At 48.7% G+C, this 13401-nt stretch overlaps 1 protein-coding gene and 1 long non-coding RNA gene across 17 annotated transcripts in view; one reads left to right on the top strand and one right to left on the bottom strand.

Annotated features, from left to right (window-relative positions):
* The window catches only part of ODF2 (outer dense fiber of sperm tails 2), a 26988-nt gene extending 16829 nt beyond the window's left edge, over positions 1-10159 (top strand). For 14 of the 15 annotated variants that reach the window (XM_073223627.1, XM_073223663.1, XM_073223638.1 and 11 more), the window contains 8 exons: positions 1285-1420; positions 3617-3727; positions 3872-3976; positions 5001-5159; positions 6428-6528; positions 8027-8189; positions 8606-8731; positions 9165-10159. In XM_073223627.1, the coding sequence (XP_073079728.1) occupies positions 1285-1420; positions 3617-3727; positions 3872-3976; positions 5001-5159; positions 6428-6528; positions 8027-8189; positions 8606-8731; positions 9165-9353 (1090 nt within the window). In that variant the 3' untranslated portion in view covers positions 9354-10159. Of the gene's footprint in view, positions 1-1284; positions 1421-3616; positions 3728-3871; positions 3977-5000; positions 5160-6296; positions 6529-8026; positions 8190-8605; positions 8732-9164 lie in introns of those variants that run through there. The other variant, XM_073223681.1, reaches the window with a different exon arrangement.
* LOC140846604 (uncharacterized) lies at positions 7806-13401 on the bottom strand. 2 transcript variants are annotated; one of them, XR_012125884.1, is made up of 3 exons: positions 13116-13401; positions 11102-11188; positions 7806-7964 (listed from the first exon to the last, which is right to left on the bottom strand). It is a non-coding gene; the product is annotated as an uncharacterized lncRNA (long non-coding RNA). The 2 variants fall into 2 exon arrangements; XR_012125885.1 differs by having other exon boundaries at positions 13132-13401.

Raw genomic sequence — 13401 nt, 5'->3', positions numbered from 1 at the left:
GGGAGTAGAGGGGAAGAGTAGCCTCAAATTGCAGGTGACTGAGCTCCCCTTTCTTGCCTCTGGTGAACTGTCAACAGCAGCCATTCAAACATTCTCAGGGTCAGCTGTATTCATGTGTTCATTCATTTGAAAACATTTATTGAGCATCTACCATATACCAGCCTACAATGTTGGCTTTGGGGTTACAGCAGTAAAAGGACTTTAGAGTTCCCTGCCCTGGTGGCATTCTCTGCCTTCGTGAAGTTGATGTATATTCTAGTAGAGGAGATGGGTTACGGAGACCTGGACTCCCTGGGCTAAGGATGGGTCACAGGAGTGCTAATTTAGTCTCCAGGTCAGGAAAGCCTTCCCTGAGGTATTGTCTTTTGCTATGTTCAACTCAATTTAGCAAACATGTGCTGAGAACCTGCTGTGTGTTGGGCTTTAGAGCATTCCCCATCTAGTGGGATGTATGGTATAGATGAAAGTGGTTAGAGCAGAGAGGCCCTGAGGAAGGAAGTCTGAACTGGGTTTTTAGGGGTGAATAGGAGTTTGCCAGGTAAAACAACATGTGTCTGCTTGGGCCTAGTCAGTACTCAGTAAATATTTGCTGAGTGAACTATAATTGATAATACACACTGTGTAAAGGTTCTGTTTTGGGTCTCTGGTCAGGACACAGTAGTATCTGTGAGCCCCATTGCTTCTGTGAGGCCAGTCTCTTCTTAGATTATGGCCCACTGAGTGGCTGATGGGAGGAGAAGGTATCAAGGGCAGGGAAGCAGCTGGTTCCCGAGTTGGCCTCTTTCCTCCCTCCCATATACATTCATTGCAGTTCCCGCCTGTGCTAGGTGAGGGTTCACATACGTGAACCAGCCAATCACGGCTCCTGCCCTTAAGGGTCTGGGAGACACGGGCCCAATATGGTAGGTGCCTGAGGGAGAGGAATGCCTGGGAGTGTCCCTAACCACCAGCCTGGGAGTTTTGTCCTAACTTCGAGACCTGATGGGCTAAGAGATCCAGGGGGTGCCATGGAGAGCTGGGAGGAGGTCACGTCTCTGGTCCTTGTCTTTTGGACATATCTTGGCGTTGGGGAGGGTCAAAACAGAGAGGGCTTCTGGAGGGGCGGTATTGGGAGACAACTCGTGAAGGTGTTCTGAGGTGCGGTACACTGTGATGCATGAGTGGCAGGGCGGGACAGAGTGGCAGTGAAAACCGGGGAACACTTGGCTCCACTCCTCGCAAAGACCTGGGCTCGTCATCACACGCACAACTGATTTTGTCTGCTTTTACTTTTCCACCTTCCAGTCGGGTGACAGACCTTGTAAACCAGCAACAAACCTTGGAGGAGAAGATGCGGGAAGACCGGGACAGCCTGGTGGAGAGACTACACCGGCAGACTGCCGAGTATTCTGCATTCAAGCTGGAGAATGAGAGACTAAAGGTCTGCAGGGAGAGCGGGGGCTGGGACAGCTGGGTGGCAAGCAGTGAGGCCGATGGTGGGGCACTGCTGGCTGGATCCCAGAGGTGACCACGAGGGTCTTCCGAGGACCTGGAGGCAGCAGTGGGGTTAAAAGGGTGTGCTCTGAAGTCTGAAAGGCCTGGTGCAAGTCTTAACTCTGCCTCTGTGGGCTGCAGGATCCTGGGCGAGACAGCTGCTCCTTGGTTGCTGCAGTTTCCTTAGTGGAGAAACTGAGGCCCTTGTGGGCATGTGGAATGTGTGTGCAATGCTTAATCACACACGTCCAGCCCATGCACATGAAATAGCCCTGACTCTGAGCTTTGCACAGTCAGTATTAATTCCCACTTTTTTGAACTTCTATCCTCTTAAGCATAAGATGGTTATCTCCTTTTTAGAATAAAGCAATAGAGGCTTTCGAGTTTTTGGCCAAGATTTTTCCCTTGGAGATGTTGGGAGTTGGGGTTTGAACCCGAGTCTGATTCCGGAGCTCTGGCTCTGAACCGCTGCCTACACGCACCCCAGCACAGCAACAGCACGGGGGGGAGCACCTGAACAGACTTTGACATTTCAGAGCCACAAGCCACTTGTTTTCTAATTGAGCTGGGCAGTAATGTCTAGCTTTATTTTTTTTAGGGAGAGATATGTGTGTGTGTGTGTGTGTGTGTGTGTGTGTGTGTGTGTGTGTGTGTGTGTGTGTGTGTGTGTAGTTTATATAATCTATTTATCTTTTGTTGGTTAAGAGTGATTTTAAGAGATGGTACGCACATCCTAGAAATTTCATAAAGTGGACACATTTGGTCCATCAGTCACCCTGATCCAAACTATACCAGCACCCAGTGACCTCTCCTGGTTACACACAACCCTGCTAGGGTGACTATGATCCTGACTTCTGTCACCACAGTTTAGTCGGCCTGTTTTTGAACTTTGTGCCTGGCTTTTACTCAGCACTGTGTTCATGAAAGATTCACACTGTGTGTGGCAGTTACTCATTCAATGCAATGCAGTGCTCCATGGTATGAATTCACCACGATTTATTTATCCAGAATCTGCCATCAAGGGACATTTGAGTTGTTGAACATCTTTGTACATCTTTTGGTGCACATATTGGGTGTATTTTTACAAGTTAAATATCTTGAGGTAGAATTAGCCAGGTCATTGGGTAGTGTGTATAAATGCAGCTTTGGTAGATATTACCATTCAATAAAGTAGTTGTACATATTTACACTCCCAACAGGGGTTGTGAGAGTTTGGTATTGTGGGTCTTTTTCCCTTTCGCTGCTCTGGTGGGAGGGGAGGGTAGTAGTGTGTAATTTGTTGTAGTGCAATTGCTGGATAAATTAAAGACAACCTCCAAGTCCAGCAAGCAGTCAGGGATTAGTCACAGTGTGGTCTTTCTGCCTAGTGTAATACAGTTTGGCCATCCACCCTGATTGATGTTTGTGGAAGTGTATTTTCTTAGATGATGTAAATACAAAGGCAAAATATGCTCATACAGAAATGTGATATGGAAGCATATGCTTCCCCAGTTTTTTCCCCACCGCTAACATACACATTCACACATGGACACAGCCATTCACCCACTACTTCTGCAGCTTGCCATTCTAATTCAGCCATATTTCTTGAATATCTTCTTAGGTCAGTTTTTTTTTTTTTAAGCTTAATCTCTGTTACATGACTGCTTATTGTTGTATTGAGGTACCGTGATCTGTTTGGTCCCATCTACTAAGGTGAGCCTTTGGGTTGTAAGAGCACATTTACTGACTCAAGAAGGAGATCACAACATAAGTGAATATTGAAACATCACCACATAATTGTTAACTGAAAAAGTATGCTGCAAAGCAGTAAATCCAGGGTAATCCCATTCTTGTTGGAAAAAAGTCTATATTCAGCTATAATGTATGGCCATATACCAAGGCTTCAAGTATCATGATTCATTTTTCTTGGTCTTACTCCACATTCTTTAGTAATTATGTATTCCTTTGTAATAATAATAAGAAAACATGGGGTTATTTAATTGCATCTATATTCACTTAAGTTGTTGTTAAGTAAGGAAAACTGCTGCCATGGGCTTGAGTTTGTGGGACTTCCCTTTGCCAACTCCTTGGAGGAGGAGCTGAGGGTGAGGTGGTCACCTGCTCTGGAACCTTCCCTTGGTTACTCATGAGCCACCCCTTCTAGGCTAGCTTCACCCCGATGGAGGACAGACTCAGTCAGGCGCACAGCGAGGTCCAGCAACTGAAGGCTTCAGTCAAGAACTACGAGGGGATGATCGACAACTACAAGAGTCAGGTAGGCCTCTTGGGCCGTGGCCCTGCTTCCCAGTAGGCTGGGAGATAAACCCTGTGGCCTCGCCAGGGAAGGGTTGAGTGTGGAGGTGTTTTTCACTGAAGTCTGGCTGTGTCCAGGATGGGCTGATGCCGTGTTCGTCCCTAGGTGATGAAGACCAGGTTGGAGGCTGATGAAGTGGCTACCCAGCTGGAGCGCTGTGACAAAGAGAACAAGATCCTGAAGGACGAGATGAACAAAGAGATTGAGGCGGTACTGCTTCCCTTCTCACTTTCTTCCCCCCAACGTCACATCTGTCCATCTGCCCCTCTTGCTGCCTTTGACCCTCTCTGATTTGGACACAGATGAACAAAGTCTCCTTTTGCTGAGCCGGTCCAGCCTGACCATGCACGTGCTCCCCCTCGTCTCTCTGGTCTCCTCCCTTCTCTCATTCATGTTTCTTTATGCCTTTTTCCCTCTTGGTTTTCTTCTTTCTCTAATTTCCTTAAAAAAATACAAATCTCCTCTGCTTGGAGCATCCGAGTGGATTCAAACCCACATATATACCAGATCTTAGGCATGCCTGCTTCAATCTGCCTGGTGCCTTTATTTTGCACCAGGTAAAAATGTGCCTTCTGTCCCCTTCTCCAAAGATCATGATTCTTCTAGAATGTTTGGCTGTCTAGAAGAGGGATTATCTTAACAGTAACCTTGGAGATGGGCTGAGGTCAGGCTCAGCCACTAGCTTGATGTCTGACCTTGGGCAAGTCATTGCTGCTGTCCAGAGCCCATTCTCCTTGTTAACACAGAGGGGGACTAAAACCGGCTGGTTCTTACCTTGCCCTCTGACCTGTGGCATTGTGAGGGCCTTCCTGAGGGCTTTGGGGTTAAACTAGACTTTGATCCTGACTACCAGTTTCTAGATTGAAAGGCCTTGGGCAAGTAGCATTGCTCCCTTGCTCCTTAGTGTCCTTGTATGGGGACAATAGCACCTACTTCATAGGTCATTGAATGAATGAGTGGAGTAATTCAGAGAGCCCTTAGGACAATGCCTGTGTCCTGGTGTTTGCTCTGTGGTTATCTGATAACTAATTTAGTGGCAGGCTCCAGGGGCAAGTCAGGGCCAAGTGTGTTCCCCAGAGAACATCTGGACACCCTCAGTGGCCTGTGGTGCAGGCAGGCTGCACTTCAGACAGCAGATCTTGCAGGACCCTCTTCTGGGGACTGAGGGCGGTCCTGCCCTAACTCCAAAGGATTCTACCAGCCCCAGCAGCCAGGTCTTTCTCCCCCACTGCAGGCACGGAGGCAGTTCCAGTCCCAGCTGGCTGACCTGCAGCAGCTGCCTGACATCCTCAAGATCACAGAGGCCAAGCTGGCAGAGTGCCAAGACCAGCTGCAGGGCTATGAGAGGAAGAACATTGACCTCACAGCCATCATATCAGACCTGCGCAGCCGGGTAAGGGACTGGCAGAAAGGGTCCCACGAACTGGCCCGAGCAGGGGTCCGCCCACCAAGATGAGCTGCGTGCCCCCCAAGGGAGGACCACCTCTTTCTCTTGGCCTCCGCTCTCTGACAGGAGTGAGCTCTCCTCAATGCTGTGCAATAAAAGTCTGGTGTGCCGCATGTCTCGCGTTTGCACAGTGATTGTGGTCACAGGAGCCGCCGCTGCCCTGCCGTCGCCCTGCCCTGGCCCTCCTCATCTCCACCTGCCTCCGCTCTTTGCATGCTGCTGCTGCCCTCAGCCGAGCGCCCACAGACGGCAGGCCCCACGCCTTAGCATTTCTCTCCAACTGTCTCTTGCTGCTGCTGCCTTTCCCTGCTCTTAACAGACTGTTGCTGAGATTCTGTCCTGAAAGAGGGCTCCCTCTGGGCTACTGGAGTCATACCTGTAGCATCTAAAGAAATCCTACATGTCTCTTTTGCAGTGTGACCTTGGGCAAGACCTTTCCCCTCTGTTGACCTGCTGCTTTGTAGTAATAATACAGTAGCTACCCTTTTTTGAGCATGTGCTCTGTGCTCCTGCACTCTGTCAATTAATTCTCCCAGAAGGTTGTGAGGTGGAGGTATTCTCTCTGTTTTAAAGAAAGCAGCCGAAGGGGTGAGTAATTTCCTGAGGTCACAGAGCTAATGCTTAGTGAACAGGGCATGGAACCCACCATCTCTATCTGGTTCCCCAAGACCATGTTCTCAGTATTCTTGAAGGCCTGCCTTCTATTGAACCTGGGCATTCTCAGGGCCTTTTGAGCCCTGATAGTGGAGGTTCTGCATAGAGCAGCCCTCTGGATGAACTGGCCAACCTGAAAGACTTGACAGATTCGCTATTTCCTGGCCCACACTTGTTCCCAGTTAAGGAGAGGATGGAATCGCTGGTACCAACAGCATAATTGCTGAAGCTCTGTGGGGTGTTGTGGGGGCCAGTTAGGCCTGCCATCTGCTTCTGCCTTATGTCCGCCCTGGATCCCACTGAGTGGCCTCCTCTGATCAAGAAAGTGTTGTAATGGTTCTGGAGGATCGAAGCTGGCCTCTGCAGGTGTGGGAACGCCTTCGGTCACCGGACTGGGGCCTAACCTGTCCCTGCTCCTCTCTCCTCCAGGTTGTGCCCTGAGACCTGGACGCCTGCTGAGGGCCGTGTGCCTCTTTCCTGGGTGTGGATGACAGGTCACAGGGAGAAGGGAGGGCTGTTCCACAGTTCTTTCACAAACCAGTCTGTTCCTGTCATTTTAGATCGAACATCAGGGGGACAAGCTGGAGATGGCGAGAGAGAAACATCAGGCTTCCCAGAAGGAAAATAAACAGCTGAGTCTGAAGGTGGATGAACTGGAGAGGTTAGAGGCACCTGGTCCCATCTCTGTCCTCTTCCTAGGACCTGAGACTTTCAGCCACTTAGCTGCTTTGGGCTTAGTGTGTGGAAGTGTTTGAGGGATTCAAAGCCCTGGAAGGTACTAGGCAGACCTCAGAGGAGAGCTGCTTCCATTATGATGGTAAGCATTGTGCCAGAGGAGGGCAGTCTCTCAGCCAGGGGGACACTCCGTAGCAGTGCGATCAAGATCAGACCACCCTGAGGCACTGTCTGTCAGAGGGGTTCCATCCAAGCACACCAGCAGGGCCGGTATGCTGCAGAGTGGGGCATTTACCCCCCATATCTGCTCTCTTCCCGATCATCCTTCCCCAAGACCTTTCTGATATGATTCTTCACTGGTACTTAAGGACTATCGGAAGGTGTCAAGAGGTGAAGAATAGTCCTTTTGGAATCAGAATCCCTGGCCTTGGGTCCCAGCTTGGCCGCATAACCTGCATTGTGATTCTGATCAAACCATTTAATGCTTTTGAATCTGCTTACTCATCTTGAGATGGAGATCAAGGTGGGGATAACAAAAATCTAGCTCCTGGGGTTATTGTGCATCTTCAGTGAAATAATCCTTAGAGGGCTTATTACAATGCACGTTGCTTGACATACAGAAGTGCCCAATAGAGTTAGTGTATATTAGTTGGTATTATCCCAATTTTAAATATGAGGAAACTGAGTTCGGAGAGAGGTTAAGTGACTTGTCCACAGTCACCAGCTGCTACCTGGAAAACCTGCAGCTCAGGCCCCTAACCTCCTCCAGAGCTTTTAGCATCTGTAAAAGGAGGGCTGGAGCCTCAGTTTCAGAGGTGAAAAGGCCTGAGTTCCTAGCGGGGCTGTACGTACCTCAGGTGGCTCATGGGGCCTCCAGGCAGGGACCGGACTCAGTCTCCTCCCGGGCTCCATATTTGCTCTGTTCTGCTGGCCTTGAAGATGCAGCTGGATTCAGCAGGACTTGCAGGGTTCCTTTAACTGAAGGTGTTTTGGAAGTGCAGTTGGGACCTTGTGTGGGAAGTACATTGGGATGGCCACAACTGCACCATGACAGGTCACAGAAATCCCTTTGCTAAAGGAGCCAGCAGTGAACAGGTGAAGCTGAGGGCGTGGGTTTTGGTGACAGACCTAGCAGCGCTACTGAACTTGGGCCAATGACTTTTATCTCTCTGTGGTTCAGTTAATTCATCTATAAAGTGGGGATAATGATGGAACCCACCTTCCATGTGGTGACACGCACGCTTAGCACGGCCCAAGGTACGTCTGTGCTTCCCTGCGTTTCAGACAGTCCTTGAACTTGCTGCTCCAGTTACCCAGTTCCTCGCCGCCTTGCTGATCAGCAGATTTCTTTGCTTTATTCCTGTGGTTCCTTGGAGATTCTGTCGTGAGGAGAGCCCTGGTCCAGGGGTGACTGGCAGCCCCCTGGCGGGGTGGAACAGACAGGCAAGGGTATGAGCAGGATCTAACTGAGTACTTTCACCTAGGAAACTGGAGGCGACCAGTGCCCAGAATATCGAGTTCCTACAGGTGATTGCCAAGAGAGAGGAGGCCATCCACCAGTCCCAGCTGCGGCTGGAGGACAAAACACGGGAATGTGGGACCCTGGCAAGGCAGCTGGAGGGCGCCATTGAAGATGCTAGGAGGCAGGTCAGTCTCAGTTGTTTTACCAACTAGCTCTGGGACCTTGGGCAAATTGCCTGTTTTCTCAGCCTATTTCCCCATCTGAAAAATGGGCATATAGTAGCAATACCCGCCTCATGGATTTGTCGTGAGTATCAAATAAGGACTTGGCACTTTATTCACCATCGCTCATTTAATCGGCACCAGCATGGAACTCTAGTTTACAACCTTAGATGATGACTGGTGGGCGTTGGGAGAAGGTGGTAAAGCTGTGCTGTAGAAGCTGCCCCCATAGTTGGCTCCCACCCTGAGGCCCAGAGAACTCCTCACAGTGACGTCCAAGGACTTCGTGTGAGACCAGACAGTGGGAGTGGCCCAGCCTTCTCTCTGCCAGGTGCTCCCGTGTCAGGTCAGCCAGTCCCACCTCTGTGCTTCCTGGGCAGGTGGAGCAAACCAAGGAGCACGCAGTCACCAAGGAGCGTGCAGCTCAGAACAAAATTCTGGACCTGGAAACGCAGCTGAGCAGGACTAAAACCGAGCTCAGCCAGCTGCGGCGGAGCCGGGACGATGTGAGTCAGGCTGGTGGGCAGGGGCAGAAGAGAAGCAAGTGGATTGAGACTTAGCTTCCTGAGGCCTCCAGGGCTAGGTGTTTGTTGTTTTTATGAACGTGACATGGTTTTATTTTTCTCCAATCACTGTCCCCATCCCTTAAGGATATCCCAGGCATATCTTTTTTATGCCTTTATTTAGATACCATTTACATACCATAAAATTCACTTCCAAAATCATATAATTCAGTGGTGTTTACTGTACTCATAGAGTGGTGCAGTTATCACCACAATCGAGATTGAGAATATTTTCAGAAAGAAATAGTTTTCTTAGAACCGCGTACTGTTAGCAGTTACTCGCATCACCCTGCTCTCAGCCCCTGGCGACCGCCGGTGTCTGGCTTTGTCTGTCCCGGACATTTCCCACACTTGGCCCCCACTGTTTGTCCTTCAGGCTGACCGCCGCTACCAGAGCCGGCTGCAGGACCTGCAAGACCGCCTGGAGCAGTCGGAGAGCACCAGTCGCAGCATGCAGAACTACGTCCAGTTCCTCAAGTCGTCCTATGCCAACGTGTTTGGGGACAGTGCCTACACTACCTACCTGACCAGCTCTCCCATCCGCTCCCGATCTCCTCCTGCCTGAGGCTGCCAGTCTCGGGCCAGGAGCCTGATTGATACCATGGGATCTAAGGAGTTGCTAAAGCCATATTTGGAAAGCCTATAGGTTTTCTTCTCTCTCCCAGTGATGAAGTGTGTTCAGGATTTTGCCTTAGCTCCTGGCTTCAGAGAAGTCCCTAAGGCAGTGGGGGATGTAACAGAAACCACTGGCCCTCTCCTTTCTGACAGACCCGCCCGATGGAGGTTTTTGATTGCTTTGACAGGCCTTCAGTCTAACTACTGTTAAGGTACCAGAGGTCAGCTCGCCAAGGCTGCTCATCCCTTTCCTGAGAGGAAGTCTGGACTGGACTCTCCCACGCAGTCTCTAGCAGTGCTCTTTTTAGGAATTTCTTGGGTTTTCTCTGACCTGAGCCAGCAGGAGCCTCCAACCAGAGGTCCTCACCACCCATCCTGGGCCGGGAGCATGTTGTTCCCTTGCTGTTTATTTCATAGGTTCGTGTTTACCCCAAGGCCCCCTTCCCTAGCCCACTGGGCACCTCGTGCCCAAGTTTCCTTGAGGCCACTTGCCCCCTGGCACTTAGGCTCGAGGGCTCCTGTCCAGTTGGCCTTTTAAAAGTATAATCCCAATCTCATTGATTTTTGTTTTTCTTTGCCAGGTTTGTATCTATGGACTGCATTTATTCTTGAAATATGTGTGTTGTTTTACAAAAAGCTTCTATAATCAATATTTGAGGCTCTGTTGCATGATCGCCTTTACCCACCCCATCCCTTTTCTAAAAATGATTAAGTCAAATGCTGCAGGAGACCAGTAAACATTTTTATGGCACTTGGTACGCGGAACATGAGGCTTTTCCTTTATTTTTTGGCCAAAATCTATTCTTTTTCTTTGTGCGCCTTCATATCATAATCCTGAGATAAATGGAGAAAACAGCATTTGGGGGCAGACCACGTTAGCTGTTAGGAGGAAGTCAGGATATTTATATACTACCATTTAAAAAATGTTAATGGTTTCTAAAAAGGTTATAGGCTATTTTTGTTTCCTTCACATTTTCCTGTACTTAAAAGAACGGACAAATTGCTTAGAGAGAACACATTTGGAGTTTGAACCCTAACCTTTCCATTCTAGCTGGTATCAGCTTTCTGGGTGATCCAGTCTTGTCCTCTCTAAGCCACTCTAATCAAGTCCAAAACCAAGAAAATTCTTCTCTGTCCTCAAAGGCAAGGGATCCCACCCACGCATCTGCATTTCACGACCAGAAACACCCACCCATCCCAAATTTGGGGGACATTTGTAGTTTCCAGCTTTTAATTTTGCCATGGGAGGTCATTGAAAAAACAACCATTTTTCAAACCAAAAAACAATTACTATTGCCACAAAACCTGGCCTGTTTTCACTCCCTTAACGCAAACAGACTTTTTACCAGCTGGTAGCAGTACTTGAACTTCGAATGTATGAGAAACCTTCCCAAGAAAGGACAGTTGGCAGATTTACACCAATGTGCGTGCGCATCTAATTTGTTTTAGTTTTGTCAGGGTAATGACACCCTCCTCAGTGCAGAGCACTGCTATTTATAACGTGGGTATGGAGAACCTCTCAGAGTCCATCGCCAGGACTCTCCCAACAACAATTTGTCTTTGTAAAATATTTTATTACAAAAAGCCCAGAGTTTGTAAAAAATTAAAAGCGGAAAAATGTTATATTGCTCCAGAGGCTTTTCCTTTCTACCTCAAGCTGAGAACCCATAAAATAGGCCAAAAGTTGAAGGGTCCTACCCAGTTAAAGCTCGTTTCTGGCCACGGTGAATTCCATAATGCAACTGTTGGGGGAGTGCCGTTGTGTATTTTCCTCAGTCCTTGTCCCTGCAACAGAGAATTGAAGGGCAGAGACACAGTGAAGCAAAATAAAAGTTTTATTTAAAGTTACTGAGAAAGTACAGGTGACCTCAGAGAGAGGAGCATCCCAAAAGGTTGGAGAGAAACAGTTTGAGAGTAAAAGGTTACACTCTTAGAAAGTGTGGGTGACCTCAGAGAGAGGAGCTCCCTGAGAGGTTGGGGATTCCCCCTTTTAAGGAATTTTTTTTTTTTTTCAGGAATATGACCAAGGGCTAGGGGTGTGGACTTGTTAAGTGGTCTCAAGAATCTTTGATGAGACATTAAGTTTCTTATCAGTCCTCTAGATAATTCTGCAAAATTGGCTTAACACAAGAAATTTACTTCTCTGGTCCCCTCCCAGGATAATCGCTTCCTGGTTTGGGAGCTTGTTAATCAAGACCGTCTGCCCTTCCTCCAAGGTGGGCAGAGTTATTTGTTTGCTAAAGATATGTTAAGAATCTTCTTAAATGTCCTGGTTTTTTTTCAAAATGCAATTTTGGCTTTAAGGTGGGATCTCCCTGTTTTTATTATGCTGTTTATAGGTGTAAGTCCGGGGAGAGGAAATCCCGGGGCAAAATATCTCTAAAAACCATTATCAGTCCAAGGGAAAAATAAAGTTTAAAATCCGTTTATTGCTCACAAACTGCAGTCTGGAGTCTGGGGCCGTTTTTCCTGCTCCAGCAGAAGCCAAAAACTGGTCCTTCCCCCACCTCTCAGGTACAGAGAAGCCCTCCTTGCTCAGGTAATTATGCATTGATAAGCAGATGAATTTCTCTCCACCCCTGAGGAATGATGCAAATGTCCTAAAGCCATACTTCTTTCCACCTCTGAACACCTATCGATATGCAGCTGTACTAAAATCAGGCAAGATATTCAGGAAATGTTACAATTTTACCCACAGGCCAACCCTCCAGAAATCCCCTTACAGTTTACTCGGACCGGTCTTCCGACCAATCTAGTAACAAAGAATAGAAACAGCAATAAAATCTTGAGAATCCTCAAGCCGGAGGATTCAGCCTATGCAGATTCAATAAATGTATTTTTCAGCACAATCTCTCACTAAGCACAAAATGTTTCTGCACTTGTTTACTCATTCCTAACAACCATGCTAGATTGCTCACAAAACTTTTACCAAACATTAGACAAAGTCAAGCCTCTCTTTAAACATTTTTTTTTTCTTGACAACAGCAACACAATCATGATAATTCTCAAGCCAGAGGATTCGGCTAGGTTCAAAGTCTAATGCAGATTAAGTCCAAAACTCGTCCATCCCAGCCGTCACGCAGCAGCTGCAGCCAGGGGGCACATACAGCCACAAGGACTGTAGAAGCAAATGACCATGATTGTGGGGGGCAACTTTGCTGTTATCCCCAGAATACACAGGAGGCCAGCTTCCAGGCCTTTTCCCCAAGGTGCCAGAAGAGCCAGTCATCGCCAGTCCATGTGTTGAAATGTCCAAGGCCACATCCATTTTAATTCCTAATTGCTGCACCCATCCTTGCAATGCATGTCCAGTAAAGTGGGTGCCTTGATCACTCTCAATCACCAGTGACCGGCCATAGGCTGCAAAGAGACACTCGAGGCCCCTCTTGGTGATTTGCTGATCTGCACAACGTGCAGGGCCCTCCTTCCGGGCTCAGCTGACTTCTTCAAAGATCAATTGGCAAGCCCCACCCATGGGCTACAGCCCACATTGTCTTTTGCCCCAAACGCTGATGTAGCCATTGGGACACATCAGAGGCAGGCTTTCCTTCTAGCCAGCGCACCCGGGCCAATGGTCTGCTTCATTATTCCCTGGGGATGCCAAAGGCAAATGGCCAGTCACATGATATACGGTAGGTGTCTGTGCCATGCCACTCCGTGGCCTTTCAGTCCAGTCTCTCACCCACCCCACATTGGGATAAGTGGTTATTACCTTGGTCGGAGCTTACCCAGCAATGGGCTCCATAGCCAGCAAGGTGCGGTACACAGCAGACAGTTGCTTCTCTGTCAAGATGTACCAGACCTCTGCTCCTTTCCGTAGTGGTGACCAGGCTCCAGGTGGCAGAAGCAGCAGCAGTGGCAGAAGCAGTAGCCTTAGGTTTGGGCCACAGGCTGGGGTTGGCACGGCCAGCAGGAGCGGTGGTGCCTCCACGACTGTAAGGCTGGAGGCTCCAGGGGAAGGGGTGAGCCTGCTGGACAAGCTCAGGCCTCACCAAACA

This window comes from Manis javanica, chromosome 2 (genome assembly GCF_040802235.1).
Source record: "Manis javanica isolate MJ-LG chromosome 2, MJ_LKY, whole genome shotgun sequence".
Taxonomy (NCBI): domain Eukaryota; kingdom Metazoa; phylum Chordata; class Mammalia; order Pholidota; family Manidae; genus Manis; species Manis javanica.
The sequence above is the reverse complement of the archived record's forward strand: the minus strand, read 5'-3'. Positions and strand labels throughout refer to the sequence as shown.